Raw genomic sequence first — 16,902 nt, forward strand, 5'->3', positions numbered from 1 at the left:
CACTTGGGCTCTCTGATAGTGCTGGCTTACCTGGCTTTGAGTTTAAAACTTCAGAAGATCCAACCTCTGGCTTCTTATCTGAAACAAAAGAAACTCCTTTCTATAACTGTGCATGGAGGAAACATTCAATTTAATGTGTTAACTTAGGGTCTAACTTGGTGCTTAATTTTTTTTTTTAAAGCTAGTAGGGAGAGTTTTTTTTAACCTTATGCTTCCTGTTCTGGAGACCCAATAGGACATGAGAGAAACCTCCTGAAGCAAGATTAAACACTTGTCACCTGAAAAGATGTCATTGCAAGACAAATAGGGAGGGAGAATCTTCCCAGCTAGGATTGTCACCAATAAAACATGATAGGGGATCTAGCTCTTCTCTATACATTTAGAAAAACAGGGCCTGTTTACAGTAGAATGCTGAGAAGGAAACCTGCATTCCAGACTGGTTTCCAGCACCACATTCAAACCGCACTGCCATTGGTACAAAATGTACAATGCAATCCAGTTGCAGTGCGTTTCCAAAAGTAGTGCATTTGTTACTTCTGGTGCAGTGCGATTTCAGACCATTATAGCACAGAAATGCATGTGAATCACACAGGAACACGCAGAGCGATACTTCAGGGATTCACATTCAGTTCCTAGTGTGAATGGGCCCTTAGATGCACTTTAAAGTCTAATCAGCAGCAGAAATTTGATGCAAAAACCTAGAAGACCAATTCTGCCTTGCGGAATGGTAAACAAGGCCATGTTTCTAAGCATTTCTCACAGGACAGCAACAATGATCAGAAGCAAACTTGCAATGTATCGATAATGTCTATTTTTGGAACAAAAGGATTCCTTCTATAAATTATGTTCTACTACATAATAGATCATGCATAGAAAGCATGTTGTGCATTGACCACTAAAAGCTTAGATTGTACGGTAAAGATGTGAACTAGCCAGGGATGTGCAATAGTAGTTAGCCAAGCAAAAGTAGGATACAATTAAATAAGGTATTCTAAATGCAGTATATCCTACATCAGCATCTTTCATTACTTTGCCTGAAATTTTTTTTTTTAATCTGTGACAGCTATAAATCAAAATTATTTAGACTTGTCAGAAGAAAAACAAACAAATATGCTTTCATTACAGACCTCTCCTTTTAAAAGCTCTTCTCTGGAAGCATTACTTACTCTGCTTTCTTTAGGTAACCTAGAGCCAGACAGAGGGACAGAAGACAGGTGCCCTGATTGAGGCAAAAGTAGAAACCACTTTAGGCGCAAGGTCTTTCCAGAGCAAAGACACATCAACTCCCATCAAGGAAAATATAGCTTCCATGTCCCAAGGTAGACCTTGGCAGAAGTAGACTACCTAGTTCTTAGCAACATGAAAATTGGCAATTCAGAGATGCCCCCATCTCCCAGAGCCTGCACTTAAACAGTGATGCCACTAAAGCCAGATGGTAAAAGGTCAGTGGGACAGACTTAGAAAAACTCTACAGAGCGTCCACAAGCAGTCTTACCAGGTTGGAGTGCCACATCTGTCTGGGCCAATCCAGAATAATAAGGATTACTGGAATGCCCTCTATCTTGATTCTGCAAAGCAGACAAGAAAAAAAAAAAAAAAAAAAAAAAAAAAAAAGGGAGGTTCAGATGTGTATCGATCCCACTGAGCCACCACAGCGTCAAGCCCTGTGGCCCCCACACAGGTCCTGGAATACCTCCAGGTGAAGGGACTACAACTCTGGGTCCAGATATTGCCAGCTAAGGAAGTCTGTCTGCCAATTGTCTACATCTGAGATGTTAAAGGGGTTGTAAACCCCCCCCTTTTTTTTTTTGAGTAACAAACATGTCATACTTACCTCCACTGTGCAGTTTGTTTTGCACAGAGTGGCCCCAAACCTGGGCTTCCGGTGGCAGTGGTAGCCCACGCTGGAGAAGGCTCTCTTAAGGTGGACACACGTGCAGGCACGCTTCCTAGTTCTGCATCTGTGTACATTTCACACAGAATGCAGGACTTAGCCCTGCCCCCCACATCATTGGATTTGACTGACAGCAGCGATAGCCAATGGCTGCGCTGCGATCAATCTATCCAAGAGCCGAGACAATGGGCAGAGAGAAAAAGTGTGTCTCCACCGAGGGAACAAACAGGCTCAGGTGAGTAAAACGGGGGAGGGGGGATTGCTTGGGGGCTGGTCAGGCAGGAAAGCGCACGCGCTTGTTACACTCAACTCAGTGGAGGAAACCAGCACTCAGTCCCACAGCATTAACACCTTCCACAGTGGAAAAACTGAATTTTAAATAGGGGCCCAGCAACCAAAGTAAATTAGGTTGTTCACAGGTCATTGCTGCAATATCCAGTCCAGTAGGGTTCAGATGTGGCACTGAAAAAGCTAGGTTGAGGTCCCGGTTTGATAACTGCATCAAAACGGGACATACTCTAGCAGTAATACAGAAAAAATAAAGAGTGTTGATTGAAAAAAAAAAAAAAAAAGTCCTAAAAGAAAGAAATAGAACAGGTAAGGTCTTTTACACCGCAAAGCTGATAAAAAGATGTGACACCATCAAGAAAATACCGTAAGGCATGCTGGCCCACCGTTTTTTTGCCTGTATTCAATCCCCTTGAATGTGGCAGTATGACCCCAAAGGTTAAACTCCCCCCCCCCCCACCCCCCCAAAAAAAGCAAACAAAAACCCCACAAAGTTTCTTGGAAAAAATCAAAGCAGTTTTGTTCCTGGGAGTTTTCCTGTTCATAAAGGAATAACAACAGTTATAGAATAAACAACCAATAGGAAGACATTAATTAAGGAAAAATCCATCTCAATCCTATGCATTTTATCCCTCTAAATTAGCTACAACTTAATATGGCAACAAGTTAAAAAGTGCATCTTTAGATTTTGGAGAGGGATTAGAACACCTGTCAGTTTGTATTGCCGTCTGTGCCCCCATTAGGGAGATCCACCCCCTTGGTTTGTCCTGTTTATCGTTATCGAAAGTAAAAGAAAAATGCCAAATGTTGGGTTGTCCCCAGGAAAGGAATAAAGGGGAAATCTTCCAATGGGGCCACTACTTCTGGTGACCTGGGGGGCTCCAAGGGATTTCCTTAATTTGCAGGGATTTTCTCCCACTTCCTGTTTGGCTATGGAGCAGGAAGAAAGGGGGATCAGTGAAATGGGACAAAAATTATGGAAAAAGGGGTTAAAAGCCTCCCTTGCTCTAGCCAAAAATGAAAAAAAAAAGTTTTTGCCTATAGTTCTAATTTAATTTGGGGAGGGAAGGGGGTAAGGATTTTTATCGCTACAGAAAAGCACTTAGATTGTACACCAAGTACATGACAGAACTAATTGACATGCACACAGGAGAGAAACGTCATCATGCGCCGACCAATGAAGTTGGCTGAAGATGCCAAGCCTTGAAGATGACGCCACCTAGGGAGTCTGCAGACTTTACATCACTCAAGCAAAAATGTTTAGTTTCAAAAATTATAAATATATAAAAATATATAAATTATATATTATATAATATATATAAATATATAAATAAAAATAAAATGCTATGAATGGAACCCTAACAAAATGATCAAATACAGGATCTCTGGGTTAACAAACACCAAATTCTAAATGTGACCCAATTTTGGTCATATATATTTCAAGTTCATGGGGCAGCACAGTAGTGCAGTGAGTAGCACTTTCGCCTAGCAGCAAAAGGTTCGCTGGTTCGAATCCCAACCACGACACCATCTGCCTGGAGTTTGCATGTTCTCCCTGTGTCTGCGTGGGTTTCCTCCGGGTACTCCGGTTTCCTCCCACACTCCAAAGACATGCTGGTAGGTAAATTGGATCTCGTCCAAATTGGCCCAGTATATATGTATATATGTGTGTATGACTGTGTCCCTAGCGTGTCATGATCCTACGGGGTAAAAATGACCGCACCAGCCAAGCAGATACTGGCTGCAAAAAGCGCCCAGAGGCGATTCAGTTCGCATGTGTTGCGCTATGATCCTACAGGGTAAAAACGACCGCACCAGCCAAGCAGATACTGGCTGCAAAAAGCGCCCAGAGGCGATTCAGTTTGCATGTGTTGCGCTATACAAATCATTCATTCATTTTATAACACTAGTACAAATTTAAAATGCATGAATAGTGAATTATTTTTTTTAACGTTTTGGATAAAGTAGAGAAAAGCTGAAACCTATGCAAGTTTTTTTTTGCTCTCTGAAACCTCTGCAAAAATGTCCCCTCCTGCCCCAGAGACCTAACCGAAGTTAGAGGAAATTACCCACAGTGAGGAAAATTCCCCTCTTAAAGTGGTAGTAAAAATGCTGTTACACCACTTTTACCTACAGGTAAGCCTATAAGGCTTAACCGTAGGTACTGTGAATATCTCCTAAACGTGCACAGTTTAGGAGATATTCAGAGCGCACACAGCCGATTACATCACCAGCGCATGTGCTCTGAAGGTTCGGCTTACAGAGTGACGTCATCAAGCCCCCGGCCATTCGTGTAGCTGGAAGCCGCGAACCCGGAAGGAAGACTGGGGGAAGATGTCAGCCCTATCAGAGGTGACATTGTGGCTTTGGAGGGCTACGTTCCAAGTTAAGTTTCTCATAATCTGCTAGCATGCAATGCATACTAGCAGATATTGCCTTGCATGGATTTATTTTTTAAACCACCTGCAGTCTACCACTTTAACATTAGTCTCTAGAACAGATGTCCTCACCTGTTCACATGACAATCACCAGTACATAATTGAGGGGGGGGGGGTAACAAAAAATAAAAGAAGGTTCTAATCCATCCATGTACACTTTAAATTGCACAATATGTCTCAGGCTGGCTACAGGCACATTGTGTCTGGGCAAAGCATTCTGTAGGTATCAAGGTACCAGGCCAACAGATTTGCTTTTGTAGTTAATGCGGCCAGAGAAGAACAGAAAGGCATGGATTGCAGAGTTGACTGGTAGGATCACCAAGTACTTAAAGCGAAACCTGTTCAACTTACCTGCTGTGTAAAGGCTTTGCACAGAGCAACCCATATCCTCCTCTTTGGGTCCCTCGCTGGCGCTCCTGGCTCCTCCCTCCTGCCCACACAGCAATCAGCTTGCTAAGGGGGCACCCAAGCCATTCAAACACTGAGCCGTGGTTCGGCCCTGCCCCCTCTCCCCCTCATTGGCTCACTGACTGACAGCAGAGGGAGCCAATGGCTGTGCTGTGGTCTCAGCCAATGAGGGGGGGGGGGGGGAGCGTCCCGGACAGCCAAATCTTTTGTGAAAAAAAAAGCGATGGATAGAAATGGGGCTCAGGTAAGTGCTGCACACTGAAGGCTCTTCATCTTAAATGCTTTAAATGCATGAAGATAAAAAACCTTCTGACTTTAGAAAAAATGCAAGCTTTTTATCCAAATGTTTTATCTTGTGAGGGACAGAGTGATGCAATTCTAAAGCTTATGATTTTACATTCTAAAGTTTACGTATACTAAAACTTTTTAGTTTTGAATTGAGTAGGAAAGGGTTAGTTTCCCAATGTGTTTATTTCTGTCCCTGTCCTGTTTGTACCCCTGACCATGCCACTTTGGACTGCCTGCTCTATGAGCTGCTATCTTTCCCCTCTTTCTTCTTACCATCGATCCAGCTGTGCACCTGGGTCACAAGGATAATGATAGATATATTAAAAAAAAAAAAAAAAAAAAGGATGTAGAGGAAATTCATATGATGCTGAATTAGAGAAGTTTTCATTCATTTGGGTCACAGTTTTAAAGGAAACCAACACTTCTGCAAACACGTTACATTTATAGACAAACTAAACAAGGACTACCCCCACAATTTCAAGGTGCCAATGAACAAACAGTGAGCTACAGCCTAAAACAATATAAAACAAACACTATTCCTACAAAGGTGGAGGGGTTTAAATGTGACCCTAGTATGCTTTGGAATAATGTTTTAATGATATTTTTGCATTCCTCAGTGGATGTAAATTGTCTTTCCTTTTAATGGTACAACCAGACACACACAGACACACACAGACACACACACAGACACACACACACAGACACACACACACAGACACACACACACAGACACACACACACAGACACACACACAGACACACACACACACTTTTATATCAAATTCAGGTACATAAAAATAGATGCAATTGATGCATCATTGAATACATAGCTGCATTAACCCCTTCCCGCCCGTAGGACGGCATATGATGTCCTGGACTTAAAGTGGAGATATATGGATGATGCCGCTAGAGGCCACCGACACCAAGGATGGGGCACCATTCCTCCCACCGACATCAAGGATGGGGGCACCATTCCTCCCACCGACACCAAGGATGGGGGCACCATTCCTCCCACCGACACCAAGGATGGGGGCACCATTCCTCCCACCGACACCAAGGATGGGGGCACCATTCCTCCCACCGACACCAAGGATGGGGCACCTTTTCTTACACTGACATCAACGTTCGGCCCCCCTAAAGCCTGAAGGACAGTAAATTGGCCCTTTGTTTAGAAAGTTTGGAGACCCCTGATCTAAGGTATCTTTGTTGTCAGCCAGCAATTCCCTCGCTTGTAAAATCCATCCTAGCAGCTCATTAACCGCTGGATTGCTTTTACAGCACCAACCGGTGCGTCCCCTGTGCGATCGGGGAGCCTGAGATCCAATTCGGCAGTGGCCTGGGTTACCATAGAGCTGGCCGGGGACTGGATGGTCCCTGTCCATATCTATGATCCCGGGAGGCCAGAATTGGCATCCCAACGTTACTGCCATTTCTTTCCCCTGGAAAGCAGAGATCAATTTTTTTATTTATTTTTTGTAGATCTCATGCTTTCCAGGGTAGAGGAGATATCATTGACCCCAGATGTCGCCATAAAGAGGACCTGAATGCCTTTTTCCTACTACAAGGGATGATTTTCTCTTGTAATAGGAATAAAATGGATTTTAAAAAACAGACAGTAAAAAAAAAAAAAATTAAAGCGCCCTGTCCCCTCCTGCTTGCATGCAAAAAAGGTATCGCCTACATATGTAAACCGCGTTCGCACCACACATGAGGCACTGCTGCAAATGTTCTAGCAAGAGCAATAATTCTAGCACTAGACTTCCTCTAACTCTAAACTGGTAACCTGTAAAAAATCCCCAATAGACAACGCTTTAAACATTTTAAGTACCGTAGTTTGTCGCCATTCCACGAGCGTGTGCAATTTTAAAGAGCGACAGGTTGGCTGCTGAAAACGGGTCACGGGAGTGCAAAACGAACTGCACTCCTGTGATCCATAGGAGGTTATACATCTCCTTTAAAGCATTGCACCTGTGATCAAAAGAGAGTGCAATGCAAAGGCTACTGCTAAAGCTTTCTGCAACCAATTGTCTGTACCAAGGTATGACGCTTCGGTTACAGGGCTGCAGAAAATGTCAATGAATGAGGGCAGAAATTTTCTACACTTGAGTTCTATTAAAAAATACAAGTCCCTCAGCATTGGTAGCAGACAGGACTCTGAGCCATAGTTTTTCATGCGTAACTTCCTGTGCATAATGGCACAGTGCTGCAATTGCAGCCACCTACACCATGCCAATTTCAAATTTGACAGGAGCTGGCGAGAACAACCCTAGGCTCCTGTAAAAGAAAATAACTTGAAATTTCTAATAGTACAGTGAATGAATGAATTTAGGCCCATCTCAAACAACCATAATACTCTGTTATTGTTCTGCATAAATTATGTGAAACAAATCATTAAAATAAATAAAATAAAAAATTCTCACATGGCAGATTTCCATTTCCCGCGTATGAGCCAGAGGGTTCAGGAGAGTGGGGATAATTAGCCAGCTCTTCATGGTGAGAATAGTCTTGTGATTTAGGATCATGAATGTCTTTAGGTCTATTCCATGAAGAATCAACTTCCTTAGCCTTCCCACTCTCACTGAAATTTTCAATTGATGGCATCGATTCGATGCTTGAGTACACCTTTTTGGAAATTACTACTTCTCGGTTTGGAAACTGGGAAACTTTAACCGTGTCATCCACCAACAGATCTTCAGGGACATCAGGAATCTTTGCTTGTTCCTCCAACCGCATTAAGCGGTTGTGAAAATCAACACTGCTTTCTTGAGATTCAACACTCTTTTTTTCTATTGGTTCTTCGGAAACTGAAAGTTTTCCTTGTCCATCAAATGTGTCTAGCCGACTTGGATATTTTAACCCATACGAGGATACTTTTGGTGGTTGCTCCAGGTCTGGTGGTTGCTCCAGGTCATCCACGCTTTTCCCATCATTACTTAGGTATGGATAATTTATATCAGATTGATCCTTTGAGTTGGTCTGTAAAGCCAGTTGACTTTCCGGCTTCTCAAACTCAACCCCTTGATTGATGCTAGCATATTCGTCAGACTCTTGCTCAATGGCCTCAAGCTCCAGCTTTCTCAAGGCAATACTGAGATCCTCATTATCTTTTTTACTTGGTACCATGCTCTTCTCTATCATTTCTTCCATGTCACTGGGAACTTCAGTACCAGATTCTTTATTATATGCATAGCTACGCTGAGGTTGGAATTTTACAGAGTGATCTGTAGGTGTCTCAAACGCATTATTGGCTGAACTAGAATGTTCAAAGCCAGATTTAAAGGACGATTTCACAGGAGTAACTGTGTTTTGTGTAATTTCTTCTTTAGGCAACCCATCCTGATAGTCAGTTTCAAAATCTGGAAGAGGTTTTTTAGAGGCTTCAATTTCTAGTTTTTTCAAAGCCAAGATAAAATCCTGTTGATCTCGACTCTTGGGTACTGCCGACTTCTCTATTATTTCCTCTGCCTGATCTGTAGGCATATCAAGTTCATTAGTATCACTGGCTGAGCTAAAATGTTTAAAGCCAATTTTAATAGAGGATTTCACAGGAGTAACTGTATTTTGTGTTATTTCTTCTTTAGGTATCTCACCTTGATCTTTCACTTCAAAATCTAGAAAAGGTTGTTTAGAGGCTTCAATTTCTAGTTTTTTCAGAGCAAAGATAAAATCTTGTTGATCTCTACTCCTGGGTATTGCTGACTTCTCTATTATTTCCTCTGCCTCACTTTCCTCTTTGGGCAGGCTTGGTTCTTTTCGCACCTCTTCATCTGAAATACCATTATTGAGCATCTCAAAACCAATTCTAGATTCCCTGGGTGACTTTTCATCATAAGGTTCATTCTTTGGTTCCACATGGAGCGTTTCTTTTGCAGGGGACGGTTTGTTACTCATCTGAATAACCCTGCTATAAAAACCTCTGTCTGTCATTTTAAGATCTGTAGTAGGAGCTTGCCTTTCTTTGTAATTTTGTGAAATAGGAGAAAATGTTATGGTGGTTTGCTTGTGGTACCCCAAGTCAGGCTCCCCCTGTGACATCATTTGAATTTCATCTGTCTTGGATTTTTCAGTTTCTGTTATCTTAGGGGTTTCCAAAACCTCTTCTCTGAGTTTTTGACGAGCGTTTGTAAAATCATCCGATTTTTTAGGTATTGCTGACTTTTGGCCTTGCTCTAAAATTTTCTTCCCAGAAGATAACTGATCTTCATTCTGATCCATCTGGTTATCCACATAAACAGTCGGTGTTTGTGCTAACCACGAAGCTACTTTCTGAGAAGTCTGCTCCACTTCTGAAAGGTTGTCTGGTGTGTTCGGGAGTAGGACTTTATCTGTTGGCATCTCTGAGCTTCGTCTTAGATCAGGTTTAGTAGGCTTATTTCTGCTTGAGACATGCATAAGGATTTTATCTGGTGATGTAACGGTTGTTTCTCGGGGCAGATTTTTCTCCTCTACATTCCAGAAATGCTTTACGCTCTGAAACTGGGAAGGGTTCGACATCTGTTCCCTTGGCATTTCATTCATTCTATCTTTCAAAGACATCACATTAAAATGTGATGATCTGGGCAAGTCTTTTCTGTCTTTATTTTTATGAAGCAAATAATCTGGCTGACCACTAGTTTTAGAAGGTTCTAATACATTTTGGACTAAGTTAGCGGTTAATCCAAGTGGCTTACGTTTAGCATCATACCTATTTTGGAGAACTATAGACTTATATTCTGCCTCCTTGCCATTTTCTCCAAAGGCAATTTTAGAAGTAGGTGGATTTTCTAAATAGGTTTTACCAAATGAGTCTTTAGCTTTAACATCAGTTTTCTGCTCTTTTCTCAATTCAGGAGAAGGCTGTCTTGGTTCTTGGCTCTCCAACTTAAAAGGTTGTCTCCAGAGTGCAACAGATTCAACAGGATCATCAGCGTCTTGGGTAATAGCCACTGGCTTATTTACCATGTGACCGGGGGAGGTTTTGGAAATTCTGGCTTTTTCTGGAGACAGTTCTTCTTCACTGGAAAGGCTGTAGCTTTCTCTATGCTTCTTACTAGGATAGCTGGACTCCAAGGTTACTTTCCCTTCTCCACTAAAGCTTTTTCCAAACACCAGCGGCTTCTCATTTAGGTAAATATTTTGAGTCTTCCCTCTTTGGCCATGAAACCTTGGCTCCATGAGGGCATCGTCCATATCAAAGTCTGTGGGAAAACCAAGATTAACTGTATTTCCAGATGCTACAGTTGCAACACAGCTAAAATAAGCATACTGAGCATTTCATTACAGAGGTGAAACTAGAGATTTATACATCTTGGGCACAGAGTTTACCCCAATTCCCTTCCATCCCACAAAATAAAAATCCAGACCATGACTAATTTTTTTAACCCATTTTCAGCATGCCAATCATCTTTACATGCTAGATTTCCCAGAAATTTAATTTTGGGTAAAATACAGCAATTGTAGGTAGATTCCATTTTTAACATAATTTATAACACTTTAGGGGCATTTTAAAGTACCGTATTTGAGTCCCTCAGGTAAATCTGCATCTTATTCTGTCTCTGCGCCAAGAGCAGCTACCCTTGCTGCTGTATCCTAGTTACACCTCTGGGCATCTATACCAAATTAAACATTGAGAATCACACAGACATTGATGTTCTGCCTTCACATTAGCTCACGGTGCCCAAACCATTAGAATATGCTTGCAGGGGAGAGTGCAGAGTGAAGAAATCATCAGTGTGCTGCCTCTCCAGCACAGTCCATTAACAAGTTAGGGACAGACTGATGATCCAACTCTAAGGCAGTTGACGCATAGGTATTCCAACTGATACAATCTTTAAAAGGAAAGCTGCCATGTCCAAGATACAGGGACTTCCATTGTGGCTAGTGCATCCTGAAATGCTAGCCAATTTGCTGTTGCCCTGACCTAGGTTTTATCAAGTATTTTCCTTGTCACGTTTTTGAAACTTATAGCAGCTTCAAAAAAAAAAATCCACTTAAAAATTGGACATTAAGAATGCAGATCTAGAGGTGGTGGTCTTAAATTTGTGTTAACTATTGCATCCGATTACCTTCTAGATTATTTGTAGGCTGCCTTTGAACATTTACTCATTAAAACAAAGGCTTTCCCAACTATAACTATGTTGAAGTAGAAGTTCACCCTTACACCAATCTCTAATCCTAAAGGCATCCACGATCTAATACCAACCTATCTAGCCCTGTAAAGAAGAAATCGATATACATATCTTTTGAGGCTGCTCCGGTGCAGTCTCCAGAAACATAAGCTTTGCAGAGGAGACAGCCGACAATGGCTTGGAAATTAATGGGAAGTGATGACACCCATACAATAGGGGCTTTCATTCTGCCGCCTCTGCAACCGCCTCCACAGCGAAGCCGCAGCGAACAGCTCAGTGTGGGACCGGACTGGACCGGCTTCAAAAAAAGTTATATATAGCAATTTCTTCTTTACAGGGCTAGATAGATTAGACTTAGAGCATGGATGCTTGTAGATTTACAGATAATAGTGTTAGGGTAAAAGTGTACGTTAAGCCATGTCCTTAATAGGGACCCCTACTGAAGGGAATTCCGCTAGAAATGCTCCCCTGCAACCTTCTGGGACACATCACAGGTTCCCAGGAGCCTGCGGAACCATTCAAACAGAGCTGGCTGTGACTCGTTGCAGTGTTAAAGCCAGCTTCTCACAATAAACATGTCAGCATCAGGAACCGGAAAACCCGCAAAGAAACGGCTTGAGTGAGGACAGCCTTGGATCCCTTGACAGGCAAGTGTCCTTTAAATTAAAAAAGTCACCAGCTTCAGTAATCATTATATAGAATTTACAGAACAGAAGTTTTCTAAAGAGCACAACAGCAGATGTTTGCCTTTAGACTTATTAAAGCTCCCCTATGAACAGTGAAGGTAGAAGGTGGAATGAGTTGTAATTTTGTAAATTTAAGCTTGAGCTATGTAAACAAGCTTTTCTTTACCTGAGCAGATATGAGTATACAAGTAAATGCGTGGAAAGGAGTCTGCAGCTCAACTGCTACATCATAAATTTATATGCTACAATGTATTTTTCATTTTTACCCAATTATTATTTTTTTTAGTTCGGAGTTAAAGAAAAAAAAAATGATATGCAAAAAACACTAAAATTGTTAATAACTCAAGTATCATAAAGCGGATTTAGGCGAAAAACGTATCTACCCAATCCAAGCAAGGGCTCTTAGCCAGAGGTCTACTAAATTTTAATACTGTAAAAAAATAATATGGTTTGAAATTAAACTACAGTTTATAACCATTATATATAGGTCTCTTTCAAGCAATGATTTGGTAGCCTTCCAGATTAAACAGTACATTCACTTTAATTACATTGTAAGGCTAAAAGGCTGTCAAGTCACTACTTCGAGAGAGAGTAGGGTGAGATAATGTTACTTGAATCCAACAACTAACCAGAGGGTCTTCATTATAAAATTGTGACAAAAAAAATGCTCTGTAGTGCTTAACACACAGGTCAGTCAGGGGTCTGGTTTTAAAATGTAAATATTTGAATGTCCATAGGCTGGCAACAGACTTAACATTAAACTGACATTGTGCCCTGGCTATGCATACTAAAAAGTAAATACACATGCTGAGTAAGCAGTAGAAGCACTTTAAAACAAGTCCCCACTCACCCCTATAGCTATAGGCATTGTGTTGAAATTAATCGTCAAAGTCAGAGGCACAAACCTTAAGTTCTTGTTTTATAGATTTTCTATTGCAACTGAAACTTGGCTGCCTGCCAGCCATACAATCGGTGCCGCTTGGACACGGTAAAGAGCCTATGACTTGGGCTCTTTACCATGTGATTAGCTGTGTTCAATTACAGCTGATCACAGTGTAAATAGGAAGTGGTGGTTATTGCCATGCCTCTACTCACGCCGACAGCGTGTGAGAAAAGCTGAGCAGACAAGTGTCTTTCCTGAATAGAGGGGGTCTTTGCTGATAGGGCTGCATTGATGATCATTGCACTGATTATCAGCGATGCCCGCCAGTGCCCCCCTATCAGCGAAGAAGAGAAGTTAACTTTAATAAAAATCTATACAATAAAAACTTTTCCTCAAAATCCTCTTTTCATTTCTTTAGCAAAAAAAAAAAAAAAAAATATATATATATATATATATATATATATATATAAAAAATAAAGTGGTGATTAAATACCACCAATAGTAGGCTTTATTGAAAAAAAAAAAAAAAAAAAATTGTTTTTGGGTACAGCATTGTATTACCGCACAGTTGTCATTCAAAATGCTCCAGTGCTGAAAGCTTCAAAATCAACCTGAGCAGGAAGGGGGTAAAAGTGCCTGGTATTGAAGTGGTTAAATTAGTGCATTCACAGCTTTTGGTGCTATACAGTGCGATTCAGCCCATTCAAAATTAACAGATTCAAATCGCACCGCATGGGATCTGAACCTGCCCTAAAAAAAAATTAGTAATTTTTGTGATCTTTAAAAACAAGTTACTTCATAGTACAAGTGAAGGGATGGCTTTTTTTTTATTTCTAGTTGAGAAAGTGTAAATAATTGAAGGTTCATAGTCTGGGCATGCGTGCACTTTAAAGTCAGACCCTCTAAAGATAATTTTGCCTCCCAAAAAGGATATTCAGACCATTTTTGACTCTCACAAATTGAACACCGCAACGTATTTCTGCACCATTATGAACAAGGAGGACCTGTCCAAAAAGTTTGAACGCTAGCAGGTTAAAATTTGGCAATATCTTGTAAGTCTTTTTACACTCTCCACTGTCTTATGAAGGCATCAACATCATTTGGATTGTCAATTTGCATGCATAATTTAAGACATTGTATTACATGATTCAGTATTTGGTTAAATTAATTATATCCATCCACGCATGCCAAATTAGTAGTACCATACTTCCACAAATAGACTTAAAGACATTGCCTTACCTTGTGCTTGACTTGGAGAGGAGGCTGCTGGAGTCTTATTCACAACTGCATAGAGAGGCTCCTCATCTACAAAAAAAATATATATTATTATTTACTAGCCAGTTTAGGAAGAGGGAATAAATGTTGGATTGTTTTTTAATTGTACCATTTAAAAGGTTAAGCTCACCAAAAAAAAAAAAGAAGAAGATTTACCAGTTTTGTGAGGACTTAGATCAAGGACTGGCTCGGTATAACTTTTTGGGGCTCTGGTGTCAAGTCTCCCCTCTACATAGCATACCAAATCTAGTTCACAGAGCTGCATAAGTGGCCATAACCAGTGTGCGTCTAGGAATCGGGAAGATGCCGGTAATAGATTTGTTTGGCATAGATCTGAGAAAAATGTGTGTCAACTACAAAGAAAAAAAAATCTTTGCGGAAAAGGGGTTGTTGGACTTCCCCCATGGGTACGGAAAAGTTGAACAATGTGACTGGGCCTGGCAGAGTCCACTCAAAACTGATAACTTATTCTGGGAGGATTTATTTCTTAGGTCAAAATTAACTAAATCAATCATTTGATAAACTTGAAAGTCATACAAGTATAGGACACACACACACACACACACACACACACACGTCAAATTGGATTTGGAGAAAAAAACAAGTACAAACACGACAACAAAAACAGCAACAATAAAAGTATTAATTATCATGAATCACAAGTGATAACATTTAATTTCTCATCAGAAAACAGATTTACTTCCTACTTGATTCTAAACCGAATTATACCAACATAAATTTATACAGGACTTAAGTCCATGATTAAGTGATGGATGGATATTTTTTTTATTTATTTTGTAGGGCTATGTTACATGAATGTGAAAATGTAATGCGAGCAGAACTTAAAGTAAAAAAACAAAAAAAAACCCACACCTTTTGGGAAAATAAAAATTCTAAAAACAAAAAACGGGACATGGCGAGAAAAAAAAACAAAAAAAAAAACAAAAAACACATGTAGCATAGCTTTCTACAATTAAAAAATAAAAATTTTCTTTTGCAAGCAAGAAATTCATTAAACGATACTTGGTGATGTAAATGTAAATTTACCAACATGTATGTGGGTTTGATTTATTGAGTTTAGATGTATCATTGAAGGGTCATTTCTAAAATTACTCTGGAGAATGTATGCATGCACAAGGATCTAATGGTCTGTGATGCAAAAACAAACATTCTCTGAATCCCTTACCAGAAAAATTATTTGATGGGGGATCTATGCTTAAGTCAGTACTGGCTTCAAGCCTTAACGTATCATTTTTACTCAAGTCTTCCTTTGGTGCCACCTGATTAATTTCATTCTCCAAAGAAGGTGGTTGCTCGATAACGGAAGCTTGGTTTTCTAGCATAGCATTTTGCTCAAGAATCCTAATTAACATTTCAGTAGCAGAAGAATCTCGGTCTAGTGTTGAGTCTTCTAAATCACTGTGGTCCTCGAGTCCATTATCTAAACCATTGACCGTTAAACCTGGATCCAAAATTCCATATTCACCGACTTCTTTGAGACTGTATGGTTCTGGGATTGGAGAAGGTGGCCTCTGCTGAATTTTTTCAGAGAATCTTACTTGTTTGAGTCTGTCTGGAGTGTTATCAGAGGATGCGTCTTGTTCATCAAAGAAGTTATTGTGCCCAGCTTCAAGTATGGGTGAACCGGGCAAAACTATTTTGTTTGGCTCAATGCTCTGAGCTATCCTTATACTTTCAGAATCTGTAGAGCTCGAACTTGACCTGCGTTTTAAAATTCCTCGAGGTTTGCCCGTACCATTTAAAGAGTCATCTCTCTTAAGCGTTGAGTTCGAGCGATCCTGCGGCTGACCATTCACTTTAAAAGTTCTCGGCTTCGGCACTGGAATCGGCACGTCTTCCTTTTGTGAATTATTGCCATCCTGAGCCTTTGGTGTGTTCAGCTTGCTTTTGGATAGCTCTGGATAAGGTAATTTCACACCGTATTTAGCTAAGGACGACATGATGTCTGAAAAAAAGACATGCAAATAAGGGCAAGAATGAAAAAAGGCAGCATGCATAACTAAACAGCAATGCATTAATAAAAAAGAAAAGAAGAAAAGAAGGAAAGTCTAATTATAAATAATCAAAGACAGGCTGATGTTTTCAATTTGCTTTTATTTTTTGTATTTTTTTTTTTAGAATTATACAATGATCACAATTCGAAAAAAAAATGAAAGGAATGCCGACAGATGGATGCACAAAGCACATGTATAAAACAGATATACCAAGACATCAGAGCATAGGGCACAGCTGTTCATGCCAACCACTGGTTACATTACATGGATTCCATACATTATCTGCGTGTACAGTTCAGGCCACAAGCTATAAAATAATGTAATGCGCATTGCCACCTGCTAGTGTAAAAGTTTTCTACTGCTATTCAGAAAAAAATTAAATTAAATTAAGCTGATCTCTGGGCAGATATTTAAAAGAAAAAAAAAAAAAGTTAACCATTAACTTTTTATTATTTATTTTATTTTTATTTTTAAACTGTAAACCATGCATGTGCCCAAATTTGGAGGAATTTGGTACCAGCCTCTTGCAGTCCATGTACAGCAGATCTCAGGGACATGAAGAAGCAGCACAGAGAGCCAATGAGGTGTGCCAATAGGAGGAGGGAGCAGAGTGATAATCTC

The 16,902-nt window shown here is 40.4% G+C and overlaps 1 protein-coding gene across 11 annotated transcripts in view; it reads right to left on the reverse strand.

Annotated features, from left to right (window-relative positions):
* SYTL2 (synaptotagmin like 2) overlaps positions 1-16,902 on the reverse strand; it is a 164,302-nt gene that overhangs the window by 47,009 nt on the left and 100,391 nt on the right. For 5 of the 11 annotated variants that reach the window (XM_040340070.1, XM_040340069.1, XM_040340066.1 and 2 more), the window contains 4 exons: positions 16,023-16,232; positions 14,231-14,296; positions 7,736-10,492; positions 31-78 (listed from right to left, as the gene is read on the reverse strand). In XM_040340070.1, the coding sequence (XP_040196004.1) occupies positions 31-78; positions 7,736-10,492; positions 14,231-14,296; positions 16,023-16,232 (3,081 nt within the window). The other 6 variants (XM_040340074.1, XM_040340075.1, XM_040340073.1 and 3 more) reach the window with 5 other exon arrangements.

This window comes from Rana temporaria, chromosome 2 (assembly GCF_905171775.1).
Source record: "Rana temporaria chromosome 2, aRanTem1.1, whole genome shotgun sequence".
Classification (NCBI taxonomy): Eukaryota; Metazoa; Chordata; class Amphibia; order Anura; family Ranidae; genus Rana; species Rana temporaria.